Source organism: Platichthys flesus, chromosome 17 (assembly GCF_949316205.1).
Source record: "Platichthys flesus chromosome 17, fPlaFle2.1, whole genome shotgun sequence".
In the NCBI taxonomy this organism is placed as follows: domain Eukaryota; kingdom Metazoa; phylum Chordata; class Actinopteri; order Pleuronectiformes; family Pleuronectidae; genus Platichthys; species Platichthys flesus.
The window spans coordinates 3,300,762-3,328,749 of record NC_084961.1 but is presented as its reverse complement, the minus strand read 5'-3'; the positions used below and the strand labels follow the sequence as shown (position 1 = coordinate 3,328,749).

The window sequence follows — 27,988 nt, the reverse complement described above, 5'->3', positions numbered from 1 at the left end:
GAGCCAGGTGAAGATGTGAGAACAGCGTGAGAGGGAGGAGATGCAGGAGATGAATGAGTGAGAGACTTGTCCTCAACCGACTTGAGTTAATGACACTAGCCCAAGAGTTTCTGCGACAACCATGGCTACCACCTGGAGATTTGCACTGTTTCTGTTCGTGATGCTGCTGGGGTCTGGAGGCCTGAGCCTGGCAATTGAGAAGTCTGGGACCACAGAGCCCAGCGGTGGTCATGGAGTCGACCCAAGCTCAAGTCCGGCCCCTGGTCATGGAGACACTGGTGGAGGTCACGGCGGGGGGCCCATCACCACCCTGCCAATTGTGACATGGAAGTGGCTCCATGTCTCCACCCCGTACCTGGTGGCTCTGTGGATCCTGGTCAGCTGGCTCTGCAAATTCGGTGAGTTCCACCGAGTCCGGTTCCATGGAGAACTGATGGGTCCTGACCCAAAACAAGGGCAGGACTGTGACTAATCTTTTTGATATTGATTAATCTGGTTAAATTACAGAAAACAGTGAATTTTTTTAATTTAAACTTCCCTCAGCTCATCCTCACACATCTTGTTTCGACCGCCAGTCAGGATATTCAGTTTACTCATCATGCACATTGACGTGAAGCATGAGTTTCTCTCATTAGAAACAATTTGGAGCAGGATTAGAGGGATCAGTACGTTTGTCAGTGAGCAGGGTGAAGGGACTCACATTGTCAAGGAGAAGCTCATCGTATTTCCAAACCTTATTCTAACCTGTATGGTTCGATTCCCACTGTTCATGTCCCAAACTGAAAAGCTGTGATTGGACCTGGACTGAAACCACTTGTTAAAATACAGGATCCAACAGTTTGACCTCTGTTGTGCTTCACACCTGACGAGGCCTCGGTTCCTCTCTCGTCTTGTTATGATCACAAAAACTTGTCATTAGAGTTTTGTGTACGCAACAGAGACAATTAGGCAATGTGGACAATGTAAATGAATGAGCGTCCTTTCACCTGTGTGCGTGTGCATGTGTTTGTATACACCTCCTCTGACATAAATAGGGGACTGTGGTTTTTGGTATAAGGTGCAGGAAGATCAGTGAAAACAGACACAATCTGCCGACTTTCATATTTGTCTGCAAATTACAGTAGATATTTAATCTTCAGGGTAAATGTTTTTGTCTATGTAAGCTGAAAATGTTGCAGCAGTGTTTGTACTGAAATTAAGTGGTTATGAGTGAAAACAGAGAAATGTTTATTTGCTGTTTTAGCAGGTGATTTTGAGGTTTCAGACACTTTTCCTTTGGGTTTTTGTGTGGAAAAAATGTGGTTCAACACTTCACACCAACACAATACAACGTTAAAGTTGATTTAAGTCAAATCAACTCAAATCACAATTTGTTTATAACGCTTCTTTCATGCAAACGTGCAAAACAAGGAGCAAAACAATACATTCGAAATTCGGCAATAGAATAAAATACAATTCTGCAGCACTATAATAAGTAAATTATACATGTACATTCATTTAAATAAAATAAAATAGAATAAAATAATTGAAAATACAATGAAATAAGAGAAGAAGTAGGTCTTAGAGTTTCTTTAAAAAAGTCTTTAGTGTCCTCAGCTCCTTTGGCACAGACAAGGACCATAACCAAACGCCACCGCCCCGATGTGCAAGTGTACTTATTTATAAAAACATCTCTTGAATTCAAAAAGGTTCCATAACGCCGCAGGTGAGACGGCAGGTTTCACCTTTCAACAATAACACCACAGCTCTCCCAAAACCTTCGACTGTTGCTCAATCAATTCAAGAGTTTGCACTTCACTGAAAAGAAAAAGAAAAAAGACATCAGAAGGACCAAAAGCTCTGAGAAGGTAAATATTAGCACAAGGAACTGTGAAGTGTCACCGCTAAGTCTGCTGATTCATGATTGGATCAAACTTTTATTGATGTGGAAACAATGGAGCCAATAAACGTTTGATCGCTCGGTCGGGCCCCAGAGCGACTGATGTGAAGCAATAAGTGGAAACCTACCAGTGAATATACAGTGACATTAACTTCTAAAGCATTAGTGTGTGAGGTTTCGAGATGACACACTTTACGGTCGCAACAAAACATAACACAAACACCTTTACCTGTAACTACTGTACCCCCCCCTCCCCTCCCCCCGTCTTAGAATAACCTCTGTGTGACCTCGGGGTGGAGTTGACCCGTCTTTGGAGCACGCACCGAGCTGAGGCCATTTCTGAATGAATGAAACTTTAAAAGTTAAAGTGCAGCCTCCGCTGAGCAGGATGTACTAGGTCATTAGTTAATAAGGCTCTCCGGGGGGGGGCTCTGCTTGATGGAGCAGCTAAATGTTTCTATAAATGTGATTTACAGCGTCTGAAGGATACAATAGGGACTATACATAAATTAATTCCAGCTCCATGGTTGAATATATTTAACTGAATTCAACTAATGCACCAGTTTTTAAGTTGCTCTTAGCGGAGATGCACAGACGGACACCTGTGTGAGAGCTAATCATCAAACCAGTCCAGCGTCACCAATGAGGCTATTGTCCCTTGTCTTGCTCAAACAGGACGGGACAGTCGGCCAAAGAAAACACCCAGTCATCACGCAGCCACTGATTCAACGCTCATGGGAGTTCACAGTGTGGGCTGACCCAACTTCACCGGGGAGAGATGCCTGTGTTGTCAACAGGACTTATTGTAGAGTATGTTTTTAAAATGATAAGGTTGCTGCTCTATAGTTTTCTTATTGTCAATGAATGAAAAGATTTTCTCTTTCCACAACTTAATCCTGATCCCAGCTGTTCTCATACTGACGACATAAATCTGTAAATTAGAGGCCGAGATTGTAAGGATACATAATACGAATGAATGTTATTATAATAGCACATTTCCAGTTAGGTACAATGTGCTTTCCAAGTGGAAAAAGAGTTGAAACTCGAAATCAGAAACCCATGAAACCCATCGTCCCAGTTTCACACTCAGGACAAAACAAAGGCCTGTGCTTGTTCACTGAAACCGAGTTGTTTCATATCTTAGTGGCAGCTTTTCTTTTAGCCCTGGAATAAACGGAGTGAGAGCGTCAGGGGCGTCTTCAACCGGGACTGAGTAACGTCAGCGTCAATCATTACTCAGCACAAAGCCTGGAGATGAAGCCAGGGGACAATATTCCCTCAACAGGTACACAGGTATTTGTTCAGCAGCTATCGAATGACCAGATGACCTGTGCCCCTTCCCACACAGACACACACACACACACACGAGCGCACACAAATGTGTCATCTTGAGGAGATGTGTTAGACTTAGACACCGGAAAGCACAAACAAAGCAATGACTGGTGAGTGTTTCCAATGTGACTGAATAACTGGACACATTTCCCAGTCATCCGTTACTCCCCCCATTCAAACTGCAACCTAAACAGACACTCGCGCACACACACACACACACACACACACACACAGGGGAGATACTGTACGCATAAAAGGCTGAGTCCGGCTTTCTGCACACTTCTGAGCTCACTGCACCGCTGCTGACCTCAGCCTGTGGGAGGACACAGAGTCACAGACTGGGATAGAGAGATGCATCCCACTAAGAAGAGATAGACCAGTGAAAAGACAACGTGCCTCAGTTTTGACCTCCTTCTCATCCGAGGTCGTACAAGCAGAGACAGAGGAACTTTCTTTTGGGAGTTGGGGCGTATTCACTTGATCCAATGCAGCCTTGTGGATTTGTGTGTCTGCTGCTGTTGGGCTCGGTGCTGCTGGCGTGGCCCGTCTCAGGGGCGAAGGACGACTCGGTGCCGACACGTCCAGAACTTCCCATCCGGCCTTCAGAGTCCAAAACGAACTTGAATAGGAATGAACATGGTCACCGCCACAACATCACAGGAGTGCCCATCGTGACCTTTAAGTGGCCCCATGTGGAGACCCCCTATCTGATTGCATTGTGGATTTTGGTGGCCGGTTTGGCCAAGCTGGGTACGTAAAGAAAGTGCTTTCCTTAATGATGAAGCTTGGCAGATGTGGATCATGGATGAATGAAGGTCCCACAGTGAAGCATCCGCCTGTTAGAGTGAGACAAGGAGGCAATAAGAGCAGGTGGCTGTGGCCCAGGAGGTAGAGAGGGTCGGCCACTGAACACTGTCTTTATGCATCAGGTTGTTTTCCATCACCCTCAGCTTCTCTCGTTTTGTCTGCCTTTTAACAGATTCATGAAAAATTGATTTCTATGATATTTTGTGCAGGGGTGACCCAGAGAGGATCCTTTAAATTTTAGTGTGGATCCAGGAATGTTTTCTCACTTTATTCAACATTGTGAGACGGGACATTTACTTGTGTTGAATGAGACACATTTAGGGGACTGATGTTTATGAGTAGCTTGACTGTTGGGCCTTGACCGAGTTATGTCCTCTACTTATTGACGTTTGAGTTTGTTTTTCCATTGCGCTCAGACTGAACCTGTCACCTGGACTGAAGGAGCAAACACATCTATTTGCACTTAAACGCACAATGATAAACTAAGCCCTTAAGAACAGACCAGCGTGTTCTCCCCTTAATCTTCAACTTCTTTCCAAAGGCACCTGTCATGAGGATAAATGTCTAAAGCCCTGTGGGCCTGGAGAAAGAAATCAAAAGGCTATTATGAAATAGAACTATTGCCATGGATCAGTAGGTTTTATTATTTAATAAGCTTTACTAAAAAACACTTTCTCGGGCAATTAAGTCAAATGGCCTCAAGCGAAAGTTTGTGTTTAGTTACACAGAGAGATTTCTGATCCTTTCCTCGCACCACCGGGGTTAATCATATTCCCAGAAGACAGAGTGACACCTTCTCAGCCAAGTGACACAGTTGATCATTTGCAAGTTTTGCAACGTCTCAGGTTTTAGATTGACGGTTAAGTTACAACTCAACGATGGAAATCTGCAGGTCGTGTGGAAAACCCACATTAAATTTGAGGACAACTTGTCTTTGTCCCTTTTGTCTTCTCCCTTTCTCCTCCCAGTCATCGAGGCCAACCACCATGTGACCAGCGTGATCCCCGAGAGCGCCCTGCTCATCTGCTTCGGCTTCATCCTGGGCGGGATGATCTGGGGCGCCGACTTGCAGCAGACGTTCAAGCTGACCCCGACGGTCTTCTTCTTTTACCTGCTGCCTCAAATCATCCTGGACGCGGGCTACACCATGCCCAACAAGCTCTTCTTCAGCAACCTGGGGGCCATCCTGGTCTACGCCATCATCGGGACCTGCTGGAACGCCGCCAGCTTGGGGCTGTCGCTGTGGGGGTGTCAAAAGGGAGGAGCCATGGGTGAGAGAGACTTTTGAATGATCGCTTTGGATTACAGGGAATAAACACCAAATTTTAGGTTATATATACTTAATTTACTACATTAATACTTTGTTTATTCACTTCCTGTGCTCCAGGCGACATTGACGTCGGCCTGCTGCAGTATCTTCTGTTCGGCAGTCTGATCGCCGCCGTGGACCCCGTGGCCGTCATCGCCGTGTTTGAGCAGGTCCACGTCAACGAGGTCCTCTTCATCCTGGTGTTCGGAGAGTCGCTGCTCAACGACGGCGTGACCGTGGTTCGTATGAGACGAGGAGGCTTCACCTCAGCTTACCTGAGAGGCAGAACAGTGTTGAGTCAGCTGACACATCCATCACGGGGAAACAGAAACACAGCTACAAGACGTGAAGTGCAGTGAAAACATTCCGCACCTCAAAGTCAGGAACTTTACCCCCCCCCCCCCACCCAGCCCCGGCTGAGGCCTTCCAAGGAACTCCATTCAATCTGCTCTTTGAGGCCTTGATCTAGGAATCAGGTTTGCTTAGCCTGTACATGTAAATATGAAAGAGTCACTTTTAAGTTTCCACATCTTTCAAACACTCTGACCTGCACAAGAGATCTTGAAGAAAACCTTATGATGAATATTGGAGCTGCAGATTAGAAATAGACTGGAATGTCACTCGGTAGAAAGAAAGCATCTGAAATGAATATATCCCATTATTATATCCATCTTAAGAGTTTGACATGTGGAACTTACTCTGCTTCTTTTCTCAGGTGCTCTTCAATGTATTTGATGCATTTGTGACACTGGGAGGAGGCCAGATCGACGCTGTGGAGATCATCAAAGGAATTGGTAAGAAGTGGCTCAGATGTTTTTAACAAGTGGTTATTTTTAAGTGAAAGTCCCCATTAAATAGCATAAAATCCAAGTTATGATGGATTTATTTGTTGACGTGTGTTCTCTGTCTGTGTCCCTCGTCAGTGTCCTTCTTCGTGGTGGCGTTCGGCGGTTCCCTCATGGGCTTAGTGTTCGGCCTGCTGATCTCTCTTCTGACCCGATGGACTAAAAACATCCAGATCATCGAGCCGGGCTTCGTCTTTGTCCTGGGGTACCTCGCCTACCTGACCGCTGAGATGCTCTCCCTCTCTGCCATCCTCTCGTTAGTATTTCATTTAAAAAATACTTTGTCTCATTGATTCTGCTTCAAGACATAGATATATAGTTATTGCGTGAATTTAAAGTTTGTGTTTCTGTCCACAGGATCGTCTTCTGTGGTGTTTGCTGCCAGAAGTACATCAATGCCAACATGGACGAGAATTCCGTCAACACGGTGAGATTCGCAATGAAGGTTCTCGCCAACGGATCAGAAACCATCATCTTCGTCTTCCTCGGCATCTCGGCCATCGACAAGGAGATCTGGGTGTGGAACACGGGCTTCATCCTCCTCACGCTCCTCTTCATCTTTGTGTACAGGATAATTGGTGAGACTTTGATCTTTGTGCTGTCACATTAGAGAAGAAAAAATTACACAATCTGATGAATCTGTGTGTGTGTGTGTGTGTGTGTGCACTGCAGGAGTCTTTTTGCTCACCTGGATCCTGAACAAGTACCGGCTGGTCCCCATAGGGTGGATAGATCAGGTGATCATGAGCTACGGTGGCCTGCGAGGGGCTGTGGCATACGGCCTGGCTGTGATGCTGGATGAGAGCAAGATAAAGGAGAAGAATCTGATGATCAGCACGACTCTCATTGTCGTCTACTTCACTGTCATTCTTCAGGTGGCCGCTCTGGTTCTTTTATATTAACAGAACATTAGAACACTTGCTTTCTTTGCAGCATCATTTCAGATCCTTATACTGGAACCTCTTTGTTCTGCAGGGAATCACCATGAAGCCTCTGGTCACATGGCTGAAAGTGAAGAGAGCCAAGATAGCTGAGCTCACACTCATAGAAAAAGTGCAGAACAAGGTAAATCTCAAAATGCTACCAACATGTCACCTTTCACGGTTTTCTGTGTCATAGTTAAAATATAATAATTGGAGTTTTTCTGTTTCTGTTGTTGTAGGTGTTTGATCACTTGCTCGTGGCCATTGAAGACATATCAGGACAAATTGGACACAACTACATGAGGGACAAGTGAGTAAAGACGCCTTTTACAATTTAACAGGGAAATGTCTTGATTGTATGTTTGTGTGATTGTTCGCTCTCTTGATACGAAGGTGGAGAAATTTTGAGGACAAGTGGATGACGGGGTGGTTGATGAAGCCGTCGGCGAGGAAGAACCGAGACAACGTCTTCAGCGTCTTCCATCAGCTGAACCTCAAGGACGCCATGAGCTACGTGGCCGAGGTGAGGATCACGCACACGATCAAGGTCACGGCCGTGGGATCAGGTGCAGGTCTGTTAAAGGAAGTGCTCTCTCGTCCCGCTGCTGCAGGGCGAGCGCAGGGGCTCACTGGAGTTCGTCCGCAACGACAACTCGTACGTCGACTTCAAGAAGAAGTTTGGCGAGGAATTCTCAGAGGTGATGCCGGACATCATGGCCGACATGAGGGACGACCACAGCGGTGTGTCCGACATGAGGTGAGCAGACACTGTACCTGACTGGACTGAGACGTGTTGGAGGTCAAACCTCCATCAAGGCCCAACAGGCTCCTGATGAAACCACATTTAAATCCACTAGATCCAGAAACATTCCTTTTTCTAACAAAAGCATATCAACTATTCACAGCTTGCAATCTGACACTGTTCAGTCTTGCATTTCACTTTTTACTTCACTTTTTATATCGTTTATCTATTATATATATTTTATTTAGATATGTTTATGTCTAAATAAATGTTACTTTGTATAAATATTAGAAAAAGGGAGTAAATAAGAAGTAAATAGTGAGTAAATATTTATTGTTTCTTTTTATTGCTTTTCTTATGTGTGTTGCATTTATTGTGTTTGTATGTTTTTATGTTTCTATGTTCGTTGTATGAACCAATAACCAGAGCAAATTCCTCGTAGGTGTAAACCTACTTGGCAATAAATAAATTCTGATTCCGATTATGAAAACCAGATCTGATCTCCTGTCAGTTCACAGATCTGCTCAGACACTGCCTCCTGGTGACCACAGGCAGTCGCAGCTTCTCTTTCTTGCATCATTTCTTAATTAGTTTATGGGATACAGATGAACTGGGACTGACATGATGTATTTTCCCTATAGAAGAGACCCTGTGCCATCAGTGAGCCTGAACATGCACCAGCAGAGCATGAAGGGAGTGAGGGAAACCGAGGACGTCAACAGTCATCACCTGCTGCAGCAGCATCTGTACAAAGGCAGGAAACAGGTGAACACTCTCAGCCTGTGTCTGAACCAGATCCTCAGATCGTCCCCTCCCTGACGCTCACCATTCTCCCCTCTTGTCTTCTGGGTTCGCAGCACAGACACAGGTACAGCCGGAGCCACTTCAACGTCAACGTGGATGAGGACGAGGTGCAGGAGATCTTCCAGAGGACGATGAGGAGTCGTCTGGAGTCCTTCAAGTCTGCGAAGATGGGCGTGGCTCCACCAAGCAGAAAGCACAAGCAGAAAGATCAGCAGCAAAAGGTCAGAGTCCCTCAGATAATGCATAACACATGTGGACGTGTGAACAGTAACCTGGGATGAACCTCAGTATTTCATTGGTTGCAGTATCAGAAAAACAAAAATAATTCTGTAGAAACTCAAGTATTAACTGTCGGTCCCTTTTGTATTTAACATATTTAGAAACATTTTTAGAAAGATATATCTAAAGTTTATTTAATTGGTTCATTGCAATCGATTTTAACTTTATTTTGACTTTTGTTCAATCATGAGTAGAGCAGGAAAACATGATAACATATTTTATATTTAATATTTAAAAATAAGATATATAAAACGTAATAAAATGAATTGTAATGTGTTTAAATTTCAATTCATTTTTCTGTTGTTAATGCAATTAATTCACAGGCCTGATGTTCAAATCATGTCCTTATTTAAAATTGTTCTTAGTTTTGAGATGTAATTCACTAATTCTGTGTTCTATCTATCTATCTATCTTTCTTTCTATCTATCTTTATCTATTCGTCCATCTGTAGATGTCGAATGGAAAATCACTGGACAAAGGTAAAAGCAACTATTCAGGAGATGAAGGTTTGTATCATGTTTAAGTTTTATTGACTAGGAGCCATCTTCATGGAGAGTTTTGTAAAGAGGTGTCTCATTTTCTTCTTTTCTAGAGTTTGATTTCTCCTCAGAGGGAGAAGGGGCCTCTGGCTACAACGCATCTGGACATTCATTCCCCATGAGGGTCGCCTACAGACCAGGAGGTGAGATACATCTGTCACCTCGTTGATGTTCAGTTAAACCTTCAACTCCTGTCCAGCACTAAGTCACTTTCTATCTCTGCTGCAGCTGGAATCGAGAACCCGGCCTTCATTCCGGACCTGGACCCCACGTCCACGCAGCAGATCCCCCCCTGGCTGGGGGAGGTGGAGCTGGACAGCGGCACGGTGGCTCCTTCGCAGAGAGCCCAGGTGAGGCTGCCATGGACGCCCAGCAACCTGCGGCGCCTGGCTCCTCTTCGCACCAGCACCCGCTCCACCGACTCCTTCATGCTGGCCGACACTCCGGTCACGCAGCAGTGGAGCGACCTGCCTCCACCTCCAACTCCACCTCCACCTCCTTACAACAGTGCCGATGGGCAAAAGTAGCAGCATCCTGACCCCCTCCTCTTCTCCTGCCACAAACACAACCAAACCTCAGACTTTGCACCTTCTTCTTCTCTCAAACAATTGACTAGGGAATGTTTTTCTTTTCTGTGCCATCGTTAAATCTCCATGTTCACACTCCCATGACCTCTGTGCTCTGCTCTTGTTGCTCTAGCGTCGCTCTTCACTGAGCAGAGGGGAGCTGCAGGTGAAGCCTGTTTGCACAGCGGCACGTTGTATTTTAATATCGTAAATCAGTCCTGTAGATATTTATTCATTATGCTGTTTATACACATAGTAGAAATGGGGGTTTTAATTACAGATATATAAAATCAATTCTAAAATCTGAGTGTTTGTTTGTGTTTCCTCGTGAATCTCAGAAAAGAACTTTGAATTTTAGACTTGTAGAAAGAGACCAATGTAAAAATGTGACTTATAGGACAAAGATATATATATATATATTTATTCACAAAGGAAGTTTGTTATGTGTTGTTTTCCAAAATCTAAAATCTGTGCACGTGCCAACATTACTTGAACTGGATGTGTTTTAAAAAATCATGGATTTAGCAATAAATACAATAAAGTCAATATGTGATCATGAAGTCAGTTTTATTTCATATTTGAAAGAAACTAGAATTATAACCGGAATTAAAAAGCTATACAATTACACTTATCCCAAGTACGGGTTAAACACATAATGTTGCATTTCTGAAAGGTATGAATTTAACTTCCATCAAACTGAATTAATATAAGAAAAAGTACAAAAATAGGAGACACTGTGCAGTAATGGTGCATGTTTGATCAGAAATAGTCCATATCTAATGTTTCCAGATGATTTGTGATGTATTCTAAGATGTGCTTTTCATTTCCAGACTCCTTGAGGTAGAAATGAGCCCCGTCGAGCATCCTAATGGTGAAATCTCCTGATGTGACGTCTTTCCAGGCTGTAAAATAAATAAGAAAGCATTAATTACACAGAGTATGAGCCCAGAGAGGACGTGCCATGACTCCTCCTTTCTTTCACTGACTTCAGGTTACACAGATTATCATGCAGCACAGACGGTAAATAAAGACAGATGACGTGTCTCTACCTCTTCCTGTTAAAGAGAATTAAGCTAAAGGATAAGGCTGCTGCAACTTGGAGTCTGAGCATTAGCGATGACGTGTTCTTTGACTTTTAGTTTTAACATGGAGGAGGCTGCAGAGTAGGTCATACACCCTATGCTTGTCTCTTTTGCTCTGAGGCTGTCGTGCACTGTTGGAATTCTTCAGCTGACCTTGTAAATCATGAGGCACGTCGTCCTTTCCGTCAAAACACGTAACAGGGCAGGACAGGAATGGATGATCTGGTTTGTTACACCTGCAGAAAAATCATAGACTCCAGTCACTGGTACTATTCATACTGAAACCTGCACTATTAGAAAGTAGTTGTCGGCTCGCCTGTAGTTCTCCACGACATGCAGGTCGGCCTTCAGGACAGGAAGGAAGCGCTCCATGACCTCTGGATTCCCCAGAAGCTCAGGAGGAGTTCCTCCGATGGAAGTCAACCACTTGAGAAAGTCGTCATCTGATAAATCGCTTCTCTTTGGGGCTTTGATTCTGATCTCTGACTAAAAACACACAACACAGGACTGGGTTAGCTTTGACACCACACACTTGTCTTCATCAGCTCAGCTTTAATGAGCTTTTTGATTAATTCACTTTTTGATTAAAGCCATATGCAGCTCTTTCTGAGTGTATATGTAATACAGATGGAGACACAGTGAAGTGCAGATTGAATTAGATAACTAAACTCACATAAGGAGCAGAGGCACCGGACAGGAAGATGTGAACCGGTTGGAGGTTGTGAAGCTTCTTCAGAGCATCTGCCACAGCGAAGCTTGTGTAGGAGCCGAAACTGAGACAAACCAGAAAGGTGAAAACCCATGAAACAGGTTGAGTGGAAACACACACAGATGATGTGTTGTTTATAAACAAACAAAAAAGGCTTTCTCTCGACATACCTGTGACCAAAGAGAGCAAACGGCTTCTCCTTCAGCAGCGGTAACAGCACATCGATCACCTCGTCCACGATCTGCTGCATGTTCTGAGAGAACGGCTCCTTGGTGCGACTCTCTCTGCCCGGAAGTTTGACTGCAAACACTGGGAGGGACACAACAAGTGTTACACATATCAGTCCCCTAAATGATAAATACACACTTTATATCTGGAACCAAGAATTCTTCTCTAGAAACGGGGTGAAAAGGTCAAAGAAGGAGAGGACAAAAACTACTTGAGGAAAGAAATCATGGGAAAATGTTGAATACTAGAATACTTTCAATGCAAAAATATTACAAATACAACTATGACAACAATCAACAACTACTAGTACTAATACTACTACTACTTATAATAACTGTTATAAATAGAGCCTCACAGAACAGTTCTCCTATGAACCTTTCTAATTAGTTCCTTGAGGCTCTTCTGGCTCTACTGAGAAACCAGGATAGATGGTCAAAGTGCAGGAGCTCTTATGTAACATGAGTGTGTGTGTGTGTGTGTGTGTGTGTGTGTGTGTGTGTGTGTGTGTGTGTGTGTGTGTGTGTGTGTGTGTGTTTGTTGAGTTACCCTCCACAGAGCTGAGGAGGTTCCCCCAGCGAGCGTAGTGCAAAGAGCCTCCTCCTGCCCAGGGGAAGCAGATCAGCCGGGCCACAGCTTCTGGATTCCTCTTGAAGCAGTTGATCACCTTCTCCATCCTGATCCAACACAACACAACACAACTGAGTCACACACCCTGCTGAGAGCTGCAACACCTGGAGCTGCACACACACACCACACGGCTGCAACATAGTTCCAACAACACAACTCACCTCAAGGCAGAGATGGATTCCGAACCTAGGGGATTGTTATTGTGTCAAATCCCTGGGTTTGATTGTGGGAAGCTGAGTCCACAGGTTGAAGTGCTTCCTGGTTGTTTTCTTCTTCTGTGGTTTTCTGCAGGGAGATAGTTTGACTGGAGTCTGGAGACATCTACAGTGTGGAGTGTGAATCTGCTGCAAGAGGAAAAGAAACCACAATTAGTCATTTATCAATTAATCAAATATTTCTACACACGATCTTATAATATGCAGATGCACGGGATATAAACGTGGAACATCTGGCACACAACTTTTGTATTATTTCAAAGTATTCTATGGAGGAGTAAAAAGTTTGTAGGAAGTGACGTTTCCAGTTTAGTTGGTATTTCCTGACGGATTTCCCTGAGTGGAGGTTTTTGTCAAGTTAAACAGAACTAGTCAGGTTAGACATTCCGGAAATCTCACAATTCTCCTTTTACTAACACAAACACAGAATATACACAAAAATACATGAATACAACACAATTTACTTAAGGAAAAGCAGCATTGTCCAAGTGAAAAGTTATGAAAATACCTTTACACTAATTCCACAAAAACAGATTTTTGATTAGTTGAGAAAATAAAATGATGGAAATCGCCTTGCATCCTATAATTATTCATATAATTTAATCTTTAGCAGCGCTTGTTCACTTTACTCCATATTTCTATCAGTCAACATTTTTACTTTGATTTAGGCCCCTAAACAGTTTCAGATAAGAAGCGTCAGTATTTACAGTTGACGTACTTTTTTTATTTAAATGTGACAAGCTGGTTAATCTAATATTCTTATGTAGTGAGTTTAAATCTGAAAAGTAACGAGCAAAGATAACTTTAGCACAAAAACAGAGGAGTGTAATATTTCCCCCTCTGAGATAAATCACCAATTTATCGAAACACTCATAATACAAATACCTCAGAGTAGTATCTGCATTTGAGTAACTGTAATCAATTACTTTTCCACAGCTGAGAGTAAAGAAATAAGAAGTTTACAGAAATCTCACTTAGTATCTATTAATCAAACGTGGTACTTTTGTTTTGAAGGAGCCTTCCCGGAGGTCCCACGCGTGTCTTCCTGTGAGCTTGTCGTCCGAGCGGGAGAGGGCGGTGTGAAGAGCCGGACTCAGACCGGGTCTCTAGCCGACACACAGGAGGAGGACGCCGGGCAAGTGAAGCTCCGTCACATCGGTGTGAAAAAGACGTTAACTCACCGGGGGGACCAACACAGCAGCTGCCGGGTAAAGGTTCCCGTCGCCCCCGTGTCCCGGTCACTAGTTACCGGCTAGTTGCGAGCGGCTAACGCTAGCTGTTAGCTTCGGCAGAAAAAAAATCCACCACCTCCTTTTCCTCCAAACACTCAGAACTCGAGAGTAAAATCCTTCTTCTTCCAGGTTTCTACCGAATCGAACTTCGAGGGTTCCAAGCGGCGACGTGTCGGTGAAGTCTGCGCTGTCACCCGGGGGCAGCTCGGTCGAGCGGCGGTGGGAGAGAGGACTTTCCAGCCGAGGGAACCCCGAAGCGGCCCGGGTGCACATCCGCCTGTCAGCCGGGGGGAGCCGGGGGAGGGTCCGCGCGGTGTCGGCCCAGCGCAACTTTCCTGGAAGTTTTTGCAGAAATCCAATCGCAGGGAGCCGGGTCAACCGGACCGAGACCTCATGAATGGAAATCGGAACAACAGGTGGGGACCGACGGCCATGCTGATCCGAGCCGAGCCGAGCTAGTGTGGTGCTCAGGTGCAGGGGTTATTTTCAGACTGCACTGGGGCCAACAAGTGTGTTAAAGTTAAACTACTGGGATTATCCTGCACATCTCCAACCACACACGCTCCTGCAGCGGATCCTCCCGTTTTAAACACGAGGCTCACTTTGTAGAGAAGCTGCTTCCTGAGAGGTTTCTACTTCATGGCCCTTTTTCTTTTGGAAGCTGTCTCTCTTATTCAGTCCAGCCGCAGAGAGCAGGTTAAATAACAGACACACACACCTCTCTGTGCAATGCAACACAACGCCCCAGCATCAACAGACCACGTGCTGCAGAAATAATCCTACACCTATCCTAGACAATCTCAACCTGAGGTGTGAAACCACGTTAGAGTCCACTTTAGGTCCAGATTTGTTTTTGGATCTGCACCAAATTGTAGACGCCTCCTTGTTTCCATCAAGATCCAGTCGCTAATAAATGTACATGTTCATAAACGCTCAAATAAGATGGAAAATAATGATAATTTAATAACTTGAAATTTATGTAGCACGTTTTGAAAGGACGCAAAAAGAAAAGTAAAGTAATTCACACACAATATTGGAAAGAAAAACCTCCTGGATCCTCTTCCTGACCCAAGTACACATCCAGATTTAATAGGTTCTGGCCCTGATCCATCCTTCCACCGAGTTTCATGGTAGTTATTGTGTAATCCTGCTAACTCACATAGAAACCCAGATGGAACTAGACCCTCCATGTGCTCTAAGTGTCACACTCTCCAATCAAGCTGGACCAAATTGCCCATCCTCATGAATATCAGTCCTCTAAATAAACTTAATAATAAAAACGGAACATGATAATCTTCATTAAATAAGGATTAATTGCACGACTGTTGCTTTAGGGTGTACCTAATAAACTGACAACCGAGAACATAGTTGTGAGTAAGTTGTCAGATCATCATAGGCTCCGGTGCTAAAGCCTGAAAACACACAATTCAAAGCCCACATGTCCTGCTGCGACTAACTGCTTGTCAGCGGGGATTTGCTGGGCATTTTTGTGCGTTTTTGAGCCTGTGTGTGTGTGTGTGTGTGTGTGTGTATTCGTGCCCCCAAACCAGTCTCACAGGTTCCTTTTCATTGTGGACGTCATTCTTTGTCGTCCGTCACAGGCAGGTGGTGATCCCGTCAGGTGTGTCTGAAGCCTGAGAGTGGCTGGCTCTCGTTCAGGGGTGTGTGTTGTGAGTGTGTGTGTGTGTCATTTGTGCGTTTTTAAAGTGCAGCCTCACTCACACCAGCTGCTGCCATAGTTACCTCAACTGTTGAATACTGCTCAGTTAACTGCCTGTGTTAATTACAAGTCAATCGAGCGCGGTTGGACACAAGTCAATTCACTTTGTTGGCATGCGTCACAGTTTGTGAGTCACTGCTTGTGTAATATTGATGCTGTCGGGGCCGCTGGTGAACTGGGAGCACGACCAAAAGGGCCAAACTGGTTCACGGAAACTGACCCATTAACTCCCCACCCACTTTCCGCTGTGAGAGCTCACAACAAAGCTTTATTGGAGACGTGATTCGATTCAGAGTCTTTCAGGGATTTGATCAACGAGCTGACGCCTTTTTGATTCAAAATATGATATAAAACCAAGTTTGTTGTTCTTTCCATCCAGTTTTTAAAAGTAAAATCTTGAACATATCCAGGTTATTTCCATTCAGAGCAGAAACAATCGATTTAATTAATTGAGAAAGAGAGACACAAGTGATCAGCATCAACTTTTTAAACTCCACTTAAGTTATTTATCAGGAAAAGAAAAGCCCAAATCTCTTTTCTGTTTTTTTATATTCAACATTATTGTCAGTATCTTTGTATCGTACGTTTACTCAAACTCTGAGATCTGAAGATATCATCTTGAGCTTTAGGAGGTCGTCATGTTTTTATGACTCAAACAAACAATCAAAAAGGACAGGGTGAGAATAATTATTTGCAATATAGTTATTTTATTTATAGATTAATTGTTATGAAATGATCTTTCAATTATCATTTTTGGCTGATTTATTAATGATTCAGTTTTTACAATGTCCAAAAGCTGTTAAAAAGACTTTACAATGACGTATCGCAGAATAAAACACATTCAGGTGGATGGAATTTGATTTTAACATAAAACTGAGTGACCTATTGATCAATTGTTTATCGGAGTAGTTGCTGATTATTCAGTCAGTGTGAAACATCTACTTGTGATATATATTTGGTATTTTTATTAAAGCCTGGTTCTTTTTCACAGGTTTTAAAGATATTTAATCTAAGAAAAGCTTTTGCAGGATTGAAAAGATGAAACTAACATTTTCTCAATAATACAATAATATGAGCTTTACATATATTTGAATCAACATCATCAAGTGACTGCACAGTAATGTGTGTGGATTATTCTCTCCATTGTTGCTCCTTCCACAATAAACCCTTCACTTTTTTAAAGACTTTAAAAAAACTGATAAAATAATCCTACGTTTTTACCTTCTGCTATTTTTAATCATAAAACTTCAAATTGATTAAATAACAGCCATTTTTCAGTCACAGAAACCGAGAACATCTGTATGCATCTGTCCCCCCCCCCCCCCCCTCCCTGTGGCATGGTTTTGGTTGCCATGGAGAAACCACAGCAGCATAGGGCACCGTCACCATGGGAACAGCACATGGGAGGAGGCGAGCTGGGGACACATCAGCAGAAAGTGTCTTTCCCTGAATGATGCGTCCTCACGGCAGGTCCAGGGTCAGCCCTCGACCCTGAGAGCAGCACTGAGTAACAGGCTGGAACTGCTTTAATGTTTTTCCACCCACAGTCACATTCATCATCACTGCCACACGACTGGATTCACGTGTACAAAACATCACATTATGCTTTTTTCACAGCTTGACCTCTGTGCAGACTTTGTCATGTTGGTCATTGTGTGTGTGTGTGTGTGTCTGTGTGTGTGGATCCTCTGAGTCACATTTGTGGAAATTGTGTGGTTGTGTGATGTCAATTCTTTTCCTCTCCAAGAACTTTCCACATTGGCATTTCTTAAAATTGGTGTCAAATGGTCACGTTGTGTCACCCGCCTCCTTCTCCTCCCGCCCGGCACCGGCCTCGTCCTTCAGGAGGAATCTGCTTCTGCAGTCGAGCTGGTCTTTTATTCAAAATGTCGCTGAACTCCACAACCTTTTTACATGGTCTTCATCAGGCCTGGGGGGGGGGGGGGGGGATTGACGCTGACCTGTTTGTCTCAGTTTTATCGGGTTTTTAATCTTTGACGTCTCCCTGATCATCCTCGGCCCCCAGCACCCACCATCTGCTCCTTCCTCCTTACTAACCACTTCCTTCCGACAGTTTGCCCTCATGTCGGAGCCCCTCCATTTATTTAAAATGGTTCCACACACACATGATTACTGGTTTGGGCTTTGTTTCAGCTGTCAATGATTCTGTAATGGTCCCAAATTAAAATGAATACCGAGGGAAGGATGGCTGTTTCATAAAAGATTGCATTTTGTAGGGGCAATATTACAAGAGCATCAAGTAGAAGGACACACTATAAAAGTATAAACTGCCAAAAATTACTGTAACTGAAACATTAAGACAAATCTGTCTTTCATTATCTATAATTCATTGATTTTCCTTGTTATTAATTTGTGTTTCCACTTGTTCTGATTGTTGTAGACGACGCTGAAGCCCCGGCCCTCTTTTCTTTGCCACGGCGACCTGGCCATGGCACCATCGGGAAGCCCATCAAGCTTCTGGCCAACTGCTTCCAGGTGGACATCCCCAAAATCGATGTCTACCTGTACGAAGTGGACATCAAACCGGATAAATGTCCCCGGAGAGTCAACAGGTACCAGGGAAAACCACCAAAGCCTTGAGACAGTTTGAGTCAACACTTCATTTCATCAGTTGACTCATTTTCTGGGGTTGTCTTCTCAGGGAGGTGGTGGACTCCATGGTGCAGCATTTCAAGGTGACTATCTTCGGTGACCGTCGGCCAGTGTACGATGGGAAGAGAAGCCTTTACACCGCGAACCCACTTCCTGTCGCCACCAGTGGGGTAAGAACCACAACGGTCCCTGTTCAGCTTGATAAAGATCCTGAGTGTTGCTTCAGAGGCTGCTGTGGACAGAGTCTGATCCTGTTGTCCTCCTCAGGTTGATCTGGATGTCACCCTGCCTGGTGAGGGGGGGAAGGACCGCCCGTTCAAAGTCTCCATCAGGTTTGTGTCGCTGGTCAGCTGGCACATGCTGCACGAGGTCTTGAATGGAAACGGCGTGGTGGAACCCCTGGACCTGGACAAACCCATCAGCACCAATCCTGTTCACGCTGTGGATGTGGTCCTGCGACACCTCCCCTCCATGAAGTGAGTTCCCAGACATTTGCTTTTCAGTTCACCTGAACCGTGTCACAGTTCCAGCCTTGGAGACGTAGTTCCTCTTATTTGATCAAGAAACACGACCTGAGGATCTTTGCATCCTGGAACCACTGTACAGTCCATTGTCACTTATTGTAACAGGAGCAATTGGGTATAATTACTCAACAATGCCACATATATATTTATTTATTGTATATTTGATGACCCAGGTTGGATTTTAGATTTAAACATCTTTATGTAATCTACCTTGTTTGTGTAACATGAACACAAACCTTGTGTGGTCCCCTGTGGTTTCACACCTGGAACCAGGGGGAGCCTTTGTGTTGTTGAGGGAGCGCAGGTCACAGCCTGGGGGAGTGTTTTATTTTGGTGCTCTGCTGATCTGTGTGTGTCTCTAATGTCCTCCCCAGGTACACCCCCGTCGGACGATCCTTCTTCTCCTCCCCAGAGGGCTACGACCACCCGCTAGGTGGAGGAAGGGAGGTGTGGTTTGGTTTCCATCAGTCAGTTCGGCCGGCCATGTGGAAGATGATGCTCAACATTGATGGTGTGTAAACGTGAAAGTTGAAACATTTAAAGAAATTGCTTTGGGAAATAACATCATTTGTTTTTAAGCAGAGATACAGGAGAATTAATTCACACATTATTTATAGCACATACTGTCTTAGGTTAGGTGTTAATGCTAAGCTAGCTAGCTGGTGCCTTTAGGGTCTTATTTGATGGACAGATATGATTGTTATCAATCATCTTATCTTACACAAGAAAGAAACCCTTTCAAACCTTCTACACCTAAAGTACCAAGTGCCTTTATTCTAATCTCAGCTCTCTTATAGAGAGATTATTTTAAAAGAGTATTAATAATATCAGAAGGATCCTCTTCTCTAGATCCAGTGTTTCCAGAACTGTGTGAACCAACACTTGCCTCATTATTTACAGTGTGACTCTGTTCTGTGTTGTTTTCAGTGTCAGCCACAGCCTTTTACAAAGCCCAGCCAGTCATCCAGTTCATGTGCGAGGTCCTGGACATTCACAACATTGATGAGCAGCCGCGGCCGCTCACCGACTCCCACAGGGTCAAGTTCACCAAAGAAATCAAAGGTATGTGACCAACGACCTGTCGGCCTCGGCCTGTTTCCACTGAGTTCACCGTCTGCTGCTCTGTTCTGTTGTCTGAGAAGTTTTATCTCATGAATGAGGAATCTGGGCCTGTTCAGTTGTTCCACTCATTGAGTTTGGATGGCTCCACCCTTTCACAGGTCTTAAAGTGGAAGTGACACACTGTGGAACCATGCGTAGGAAGTACCGAGTCTGCAATGTAACACGACGCCCCGCCAGCCTCCAGACGTACGTTTCCACATCACACTCCTCTAGCTGTTACTCTGCACTCCAAGCTGTCTCCGGCTTCCCTTTAACCAGAGACTCTTGTTGCTGTTGAACACGCAGGTTTCCGTTGCAGCTGGAGAATGGTCAGACTGTGGAGCGCACGGTGGCGCAGTACTTCAGAGAGAAGTACAGTCTGCAGCTCAAGTATCCCCACCTGCCCTGCCTGCAGGTGGGCCAGGAGCAGAAACACACCTACCTGCCCCTGGAGGTAAGGACCCCTGGTATCAATGAATAATAAAGCTGCTGAAAGTCATTTAGAGTCATTGGCTCCCAGGCTACTGCAGAGACTGGAGGACAGACCCGTCTCTCAGGAGGTCAGGGCAGGAGGAGGAGTAAAGGATGAGGGACATGCCAAGTTGGGTTATCAGGCTTTGTTTTAAAACTGGATCAACCGTAATTTCCTATCCAGGTGTGCAACATAGTAGCTGGACAGCGCTGCATCAAGAAGCTAACAGATAACCAGACGTCCACCATGATCAAAGCAACAGCTCGCTCTGCACCGGACCGGCAGGAGGAGATCAGCCGGCTGGTGAGTTTCCTGTGGACCAGGATCACAAGAACCTCTCTTCTATCTGCCTTCTCCTTCTTCTTTGTAAAGTAAACTAACGTTCTGTCTCCTCTCAGGTGCGGAGCGCGAACTACGAGGCCGACCCGTTTGTCCAGGAGTTTCAGTTCCGCGTGCGAGACGAGATGGCTCAGGTGATGGGCCGCGTCCTGCCGGCCCCCATGCTGCAGTACGGCGGCAGGGTGAGCTCTGAGCCGTTTATGGTACTTTCCCTTTTAAATCACGCTTCACATGCACGTGTTTGTCAAAGCAGGGTTTCCTCGGGTGTGGATGAATTATCCTAAATAGAAAACAAGAAGATGATTTAACTGTATTTAAAAACCTTTCTAAATGAAGATTTGGTGAATTTACCAAAACATAAAATTCAGGTATTTTCACGGTTTCAAATGAGGAAACCCTGTGATTAGTGTCTTTACATTTATTTTAGATTGTTATGTTAGTTTCACTTTACACACTTTATGATCACACTCTCAGATCACACCTTGTCACACCTTCCTTTTATTACCTTTAAGAAATTATTATTAAAATTTTGCACGCCTATCATAAAAGTAAATTCTTGCATAACAGCTCTTTTGCATGGCTCAATCAGAAGTCTGCACGGACGAAATAATTGTTTTTATTTGACTCTAATGCCACATTCAGCTCACCAGTCACTGCTTGAATCCCTCGAATCCATACAGTGCGTGTGTGCCCCTGTATTGCATGTGTTTGGTGTCAGTCAGTCCCGGCAGATCAACCCTGCACTGTCCTTTCAGAACCGCACGGTGGCCACACCCAGCCACGGCGTGTGGGACATGAGGGGGAAGCAGTTCCACACCGGAGTGGAGATCAAGATGTGGGCCATCGCCTGCTTCGCCACGCAGAGGCAGTGCAGAGAGGAGATCCTCAAGTGAGTTCACGCATCCTGGTTGTTGTTGAGTTTGAGAACTCACAGTTTCATATTCAGAATGAAACTGAATGAGGGTTTTATCTTCTTCTGCTCAGGAGCTTCACTGACCAGCTGCGGAAGATCTCAAAGGATGCTGGGATGCCGATCCAGGGTCAGCCGTGCTTCTGTAAATACGCCCAGGGAGCCGACAGCGTGGAGCCCATGTTCCGACACCTGAAGAACACCTACGCTGGGCTGCAGCTCATCATTGTTATCCTGCCCGGGAAAACACCCGTCTATGGTACAGACAGAAACATTAAATATCAGATTAAGTTAATTAGAAAGATTTTCACAGTTAATGTGGGGTAATTAAAATCAGTCCAATCTGTCCCCCGCAGCTGAGGTGAAGCGGGTGGGCGACACCCTCCTCGGCATGGCCACCCAGTGCGTCCAGGTGAAGAACGTGGTGAAGACGTCGCCTCAGACCCTCTCCAACCTCTGCCTCAAGATCAACGTCAAACTGGGAGGAATCAACAACATCCTGGTTCCACACCAGCGGTAAAGACTCCCTTTGTTTTGTTTGTCCTCTGATTTCCCTCTGTCAGCTGAGTGAAAGACGTCTGATGAGTTGAAGGATCATTTTCTGTCTCCTCTCCTCCGTCCAGGCCTTCTGTGTTCCAGCAGCCGGTCATCTTCCTCGGGGCTGATGTCACTCATCCTCCAGCCGGAGACGGGAAGAAACCATCGATTGCAGCGGTGAGACGTCGCTTCAGAGAAAAATACACAACTGTTACTGTCTTAAAAAATACACATGTGGCTTCAACAGGAATTTTCTACCCCTGAATTGTTTTGGTGCTCATTCTGATATTTTAACCTCCTGCAGCAAACTTGTAAAAAGTTCACACCAAACACTAATTCAATTCCAATTTTAGTTTCTGGGCCTCATTTGAGACTTTATATCAGGAAACTGTCTGTGCTATAACTTTATATTTGTGGATATATATACACATGCCTCTTTATGGGGTTGTGTGTTTATTATCTTCACATTAATCACATCAAAGTATCTGTTGGTGATTCCTCTGTAGGTGGTGGGCAGCATGGACGCCCACCCCAGCCGGTACTGTGCCACAGTGCGGGTGCAGAGGCCAAGACAGGAGATCATCCAGGACTTGGCCTCTATGGTGCGAGACCTTTTGATCCAGTTCTACAAGTCGACGCGCTACAAGCCGACCAGGATCATCTTCTACAGGGACGGCGTGTCGGAGGGCCAGTTCAGACAGGTACCACCTTTCTCTCGTAAAGACGGATTCATGTTTCCAAACCTACTCGCCTAAAATTTACAACGATACAAACCGTGTGTCTCTGTGTAGGTGCTGTACTATGAGCTGCTGGCCATCAGGGAGGCTTGCATCAGCCTGGAGAAAGAATACCAGCCGGGGATCACGTACATCGTCGTGCAGAAACGCCATCACACACGCCTCTTCTGTGCGGATCGCAACGAGCGGGTCAGCAGCACACGACACAGTTCCTCAGACATCTTTTAAATATACACATTATTGAGTTTCACTGTGAAAGGGAAAGTTTGAAATCAGGGTCACTGCTCAGGCCGGTGTAGAGCCATTTCGGTAAAGTAATGAGTTTGTAATGTTTCACCGTCAGGTTGGTCGAAGTGGAAACATTCCTGCCGGCACCACGGTGGACACAGACATCACCCACCCCTACGAATTTGACTTTTACCTCTGCAGTCACGCTGGGATCCAGGTAAAAAAAAAAAACAACGTCCCTGCTTCAACCTAATTTTAGCAGCTCCTCGTTTTGTCCTCCCTCCGCGGAGCTTCCTGTCTCCGGGGGTGTGATTAAAACCCTGCTCTCCGCTCTCCAGGGCACGAGTCGGCCGTCCCACTACCACGTTCTGTGGGACGACAACTGCTTCACGGCCGACGAGTTCCAGCTCCTCACCTACCAGCTGTGCCACACCTACGTCCGCTGCACCCGGTCCGTCTCCATCCCGGCACCGGCCTACTACGCCCACCTGGTGGCGTTCCGTGCCCGCTACCACCTGGTGGACAAAGAGCACGACAGGTGAGGCTTTGTTTGTATGATTGATTGAACGAGCGATAGTGATTTCCTATTAGGGGTGTCTGACAGATCTGACTAATGTTGTGTGTGTTGTGATTTGTTAAACTTGTGTATCTCTTGTTATATGTATCCCTGTGCATGAGCAACAAAAGCAATTTCCTCTCTGGGGATTATATGGGGGGTTATAAAGCTTTTCATCTACGTGTATAGTTGGTTTAGATGGAGAGTTTCAGTGGAGCAGATCCTCTTCATGTCACCTTGTCCTGATTGTTGTTTTGTGTGTTCTCCTCTGGTCGCAGTGCGGAGGGCAGCCACGTCTCAGGGCAGAGCAACGGCCGGGACCCCCAGGCGCTGGCCAAAGCCGTTCAGATCCACCACGACACATTGAGTACCATGTACTTCGCCTGAGGCCCTCCACCTTTCTCAGTCGCTCAGCCAGTCTTAAGGTCCGAGCCCCCCCCGCTGGTGAAGCTCTGGCGGCAGCTACTGCAGACTGCATGAGGATGAACGAAGCCAGAGAGGAGTCACAGCCACATTATGCAAAAAAAATTTAAAAAACCAGCCAATAATTTCCCTTTGCTCCCACATCACCCCCCCCCTCTTCGCTTTATTTAAATCATGACGAATCGACAGCAGCTCAAACTTTTATTTTGCAGGGATTTTTCTTTTCTTCTCGTGCGTGCGTGTGTGTGTGTGTGTGTTTAACTGACGCAGCAGGAGGAGGAGGAGGAGGTGGGGAAATACAAACTGATGACTCTTTGGTGAATGAGTGGGAATGAAGCCTCATGTTGAGCCCAGTGTCGCTGGTTTACGGTGTTTACACGCGTGTTGTGTTTGTGTTTTCTCAGCTTTCTAGACACCGAATGTGTTGTGTTGTCTGTGTGGAGCAAAGTGCGTGATCGCCATAGCACCATTGGCAGGCTGCCTTCGCGGTTTACCGATCGGCCTCCCTTTAAGCCAATGGTCCCCCCCCCCTCGCGGCCATCCAGCCTGACGGTGAGAACCGTAACCAACACAGACACTGAATGAAAATGTTTTTTAAAAATAAAATCCGCGTACAGCTGCGTCTTGAAGGCATTGTGTATCGCTTGTTGCCTTAGTGCGAGTCGCATAAAGTTAGACTGTTAGAAAACTTCTCCACGTCGTAGTTCAGCTTGGTACAGTTTGTTCAACCACATGTTTCCCCGTGTGCGTTTTATTCTTCTTCCTATTTATGAGTGTTATTTCCCCGTCTTTTAGTTTTTAAATTAACTTTCATATTCAGCAATAGAACAGAGTGGACGACTTATATCTTCTGACGACAACAAGCGCTTTTAACCTACCCCCCACCCCCCCACCACCACCACCACCCCACCCTCAACAAACTGATAATGTCAAGAGCTCCGTCAGTGCAATAAGGTGCTAATACAGAGATCGGGCTCAGTGCTGAACGAGTACCCTGTCGTCATAAGGGAGTTCTGGCAAGTGACGGTGAACCTCGGCTTCAGGAATGTAAAGTATTTGACTTCCTCGTGGGTCAGTCAGAGGTCGGAGGGTGCGTTCGGAGAAGAGTAATCAAAGTGCCTAACGTGGTTTAAAGAGTGAAGTGTGTGTATGTGTGTGTGTGTATGTGTGTGTGTGTGTAGGTTGGAAGGAAGTTAAACGTATGTTGGTTCGGGCGCCTCTGTGTGAAGAACCCTCTGAGCTGTCCGGCTCGTGGGCCTGGACGACACGGAGGTTACTGGAGTTTGGTTTTCTCACGATCGGGAACAAATTCTTCTGATTTCAACATGTTTTTAAAAGAGGTTATAAAGCTTTATTTTTTACTACTATCACAAGTTCAACTCGATCATCACCCACATCCCCTGATAGATCCGAACAGAATGAAGGAAGTTAAGTGAAATTAGAATCTGGTTAATCAGGCCTTCAAACTGCCTTTTGTTATGATAATTTAGTTTCCTTATAATAACCAGTAATTCTGTCCAGATCCAGGATCAGCTTCACATGTTGAAATCATAAGATACCTTCTGTCTCTGGGAGGAAACTGAACCCAGTCGTGCACATGGGGGAGTTTGTATTCGTCTGCAGACGGCAGAGACCTGTCGTCACCGCCGGGACTCGAACCCTTCGTATTCAGACTCCGCAGCATCTGCCAGCCAGCCATCGGTCTGAGCGTCACCGTTCACGTTCCACCACTCGAGCTCAAACCCCAGTGAACGCTTGTCTGTCTATATTTTTGGTTGAAGCGACATCGTCTTGCAATAAGGAGCAGTCCAGAGCGGGGGAACTCATCGTAGACTTCACAGTTCAGCCCCTCGTGGTTTAATTCAGAGGAAGCCTGTTTTCATCAGTCGGACCAAACCAGTGGTGCCTGGTCCGGGTCGGGGGTGTTGGGACTCGGGTGTCGATGCTCTTATTACAGCCTCGTGCTGAAAAGGCTCTGAACCTAAGCTGCTATATTTGATATTTCATCAGATACATATAGATTCAATATATTGACGGAGAAGGAAGAAGAGGATTCGTGGTGTTTTACTGCACTTAGATAAATAAATAAAAAACAGCTGCATGTGTTTTTAATGGTTGAGTCGGAAGGGGCTGAGGTTTTTTGTTTGATTTAATATTTTCTCTCTTGACTTAAAACATTTTTAATTATAATGATGCCGCAGCTGATCGTTTTCTTTTTGTTTGTCGTCCTGTTGAAGCAGTTTCTCGTTTGTCGGACATTACCAGCATTTTTACTTGAATAGTTTTAGTAGTCGTGGGCATGTTTAACATTGTTGTCTAGTGCTCTGCTTGTTTTTAAAAGTTTATATTTATAAGTATATCAAGAGCCTTATAACAGAAACCCCCTCTCTCCTGCCTTGATGCCACCTGCAGTCATTTGACCTCGAGAGGCCGAAGGACAGATTCCCTCAAAAATAAAAAACCTTTTTAAAACTGAATGGAGAAATATTTATATTTAAAGATACCAATGTAATGCACATACCACTTGTCCTATATAAAACAGAGGCCTGATAGCTGTATTGAAATATGATATTTAATTGTCATTTTTTTCCAAATTGGATAATGCAATAGCCGTGTTTTCTGCTTGGTGGAGTCTGTCGGAGGTTTGTTGTTTCACGTCAGACGAACCGTCAACCCTCCTCTGCCGGCGTCCCCCCCACTCATCATCTCAAACACGCTCTTTTATTCTGAAAAGCTCTTTTTAATTTTTAAACATATATCCTGCGTATTAATACAAAGAGGAGGAGGGTTGAACGTTCATCGCTGGACTGATTTGTCAGACTGTGCCTTTCCTGATGGTGCTGAAAAAAAAAAGAACGTAAAATCAAAGAAATCCTCACATTCAGAAAGTCGACAATAATAAGTATATATTGATACATGACAATACTGTAAGGTGTGGTTGTGTGTGTGTATGTATTTGTGTGCGTGTGTGTTTGTGTGAGACCTATGCCAAGAACACAAGTTATGCAGAACTGATCGGTTTTTGGAGCTGCCAGGACCAGACGGCCTGCAGGGATCAGTTTCTCACGGACGGGCACTTTCCAAGCACAACCCAGATCTAACATTTAGGAGTAGCTCAGTGTTATGTAGCATTATTTATTTAGCCTTTTATTTCTATCGGGACGGGACTCGAACCCTTTTCTCACTGCCTGGAAACACGGATGTGACTCAAACCAACGTCTCTGTTTAAAAAAAAACAACCTTCGTGATTTTCCTTCTCATTCGAATGTGAAATTTGGACGTTTACAGAATTGAGATGCTTCTTTGAGTCCTCGAGTGTCCGTCTCATGGTTTTTCCCCACAAAAATTAATATTTAAACGCCTCTGTGCTTGGCTGCATATCATCATACTCTAAAATTATGTTTGGTTGTCACTATGTATTAATGTGATCATCTTTTCTTTTGTGCCCGATTATGAGATTTGTCACTTTTAGAAGTAAAACGTCTTTTTTTTGTCTTAACACTCATCTGATCCTGGTCCTACAAGTTGAGCCTTTTTCATTCTGTTGTCGTATTTAATTTTTTTTGGAATAAATACTCTATGTAATGTTTTCATCTGTGTCTCTTTGTTATTTATCAGGATTAAACAGAAAAAAAATGCTCTTTCGATTTCCAGTCAATCTTGTGACGTCTGAGTTTGTGTAATTCTGTGCAGCTTGATTGACTCTCAGG

General features: G+C 44.8%; 3 protein-coding genes across 4 annotated transcripts; 2 read left to right on the top strand and 1 right to left on the bottom strand.

The window, feature by feature from the left end:
- Nucleotides 1–6: 6 nt before the first annotated feature.
- LOC133972314 (sodium/hydrogen exchanger 3-like) lies at nucleotides 7–10,581 on the top strand. 2 transcript variants are annotated; one of them, XM_062409701.1, is made up of 16 exons: nucleotides 7–398; nucleotides 4,987–5,289; nucleotides 5,406–5,566; nucleotides 6,043–6,121; nucleotides 6,251–6,428; nucleotides 6,530–6,750; nucleotides 6,845–7,047; nucleotides 7,148–7,237; nucleotides 7,335–7,405; nucleotides 7,489–7,618; nucleotides 7,707–7,852; nucleotides 8,479–8,602; nucleotides 8,695–8,862; nucleotides 9,372–9,399; nucleotides 9,513–9,602; nucleotides 9,688–10,581. In XM_062409701.1, exons 1-16 carry the CDS (start codon nucleotides 122–124, stop codon nucleotides 9,984–9,986), a joined length of 2,568 nt encoding a protein of 855 aa, XP_062265685.1. In that variant the 5' UTR covers nucleotides 7–121; the 3' UTR covers nucleotides 9,987–10,581. The 2 variants fall into 2 exon arrangements, with proteins under 2 accessions (XP_062265685.1, XP_062265683.1); XM_062409699.1 differs by having other exon boundaries at nucleotides 9,372–9,426.
- olah (oleoyl-ACP hydrolase) lies at nucleotides 10,574–14,029 on the bottom strand. Its single transcript, XM_062409736.1, has 8 exons — nucleotides 13,888–14,029; nucleotides 12,833–13,015; nucleotides 12,591–12,718; nucleotides 11,987–12,125; nucleotides 11,781–11,880; nucleotides 11,424–11,593; nucleotides 11,261–11,343; nucleotides 10,574–10,927 (listed from the first exon to the last, which is right to left on the bottom strand). The coding sequence occupies exons 3-8, from the start codon at nucleotides 12,715–12,717 to the stop codon at nucleotides 10,785–10,787; spliced, it is 762 nt and encodes a 253-aa protein (XP_062265720.1). The 5' UTR covers nucleotide 12,718; nucleotides 12,833–13,015; nucleotides 13,888–14,029; the 3' UTR covers nucleotides 10,574–10,784.
- ago3b (argonaute RISC catalytic component 3b) lies at nucleotides 13,959–27,867 on the top strand. The gene is made up of 20 exons (XM_062409698.1): nucleotides 13,959–14,094; nucleotides 14,248–14,534; nucleotides 18,240–18,411; nucleotides 18,501–18,621; nucleotides 18,719–18,927; nucleotides 19,350–19,486; nucleotides 19,903–20,037; nucleotides 20,196–20,283; nucleotides 20,383–20,530; nucleotides 20,732–20,851; nucleotides 20,947–21,090; nucleotides 21,643–21,776; nucleotides 21,872–22,056; nucleotides 22,154–22,313; nucleotides 22,421–22,511; nucleotides 22,841–23,035; nucleotides 23,126–23,260; nucleotides 23,415–23,516; nucleotides 23,638–23,837; nucleotides 24,134–27,867. Exons 2-20 carry the CDS (start codon nucleotides 14,516–14,518, stop codon nucleotides 24,240–24,242), a joined length of 2,604 nt encoding a protein of 867 aa, XP_062265682.1. The 5' UTR covers nucleotides 13,959–14,094; nucleotides 14,248–14,515; the 3' UTR covers nucleotides 24,243–27,867.
- Nucleotides 27,868–27,988: the final 121 nt, after the last annotated feature.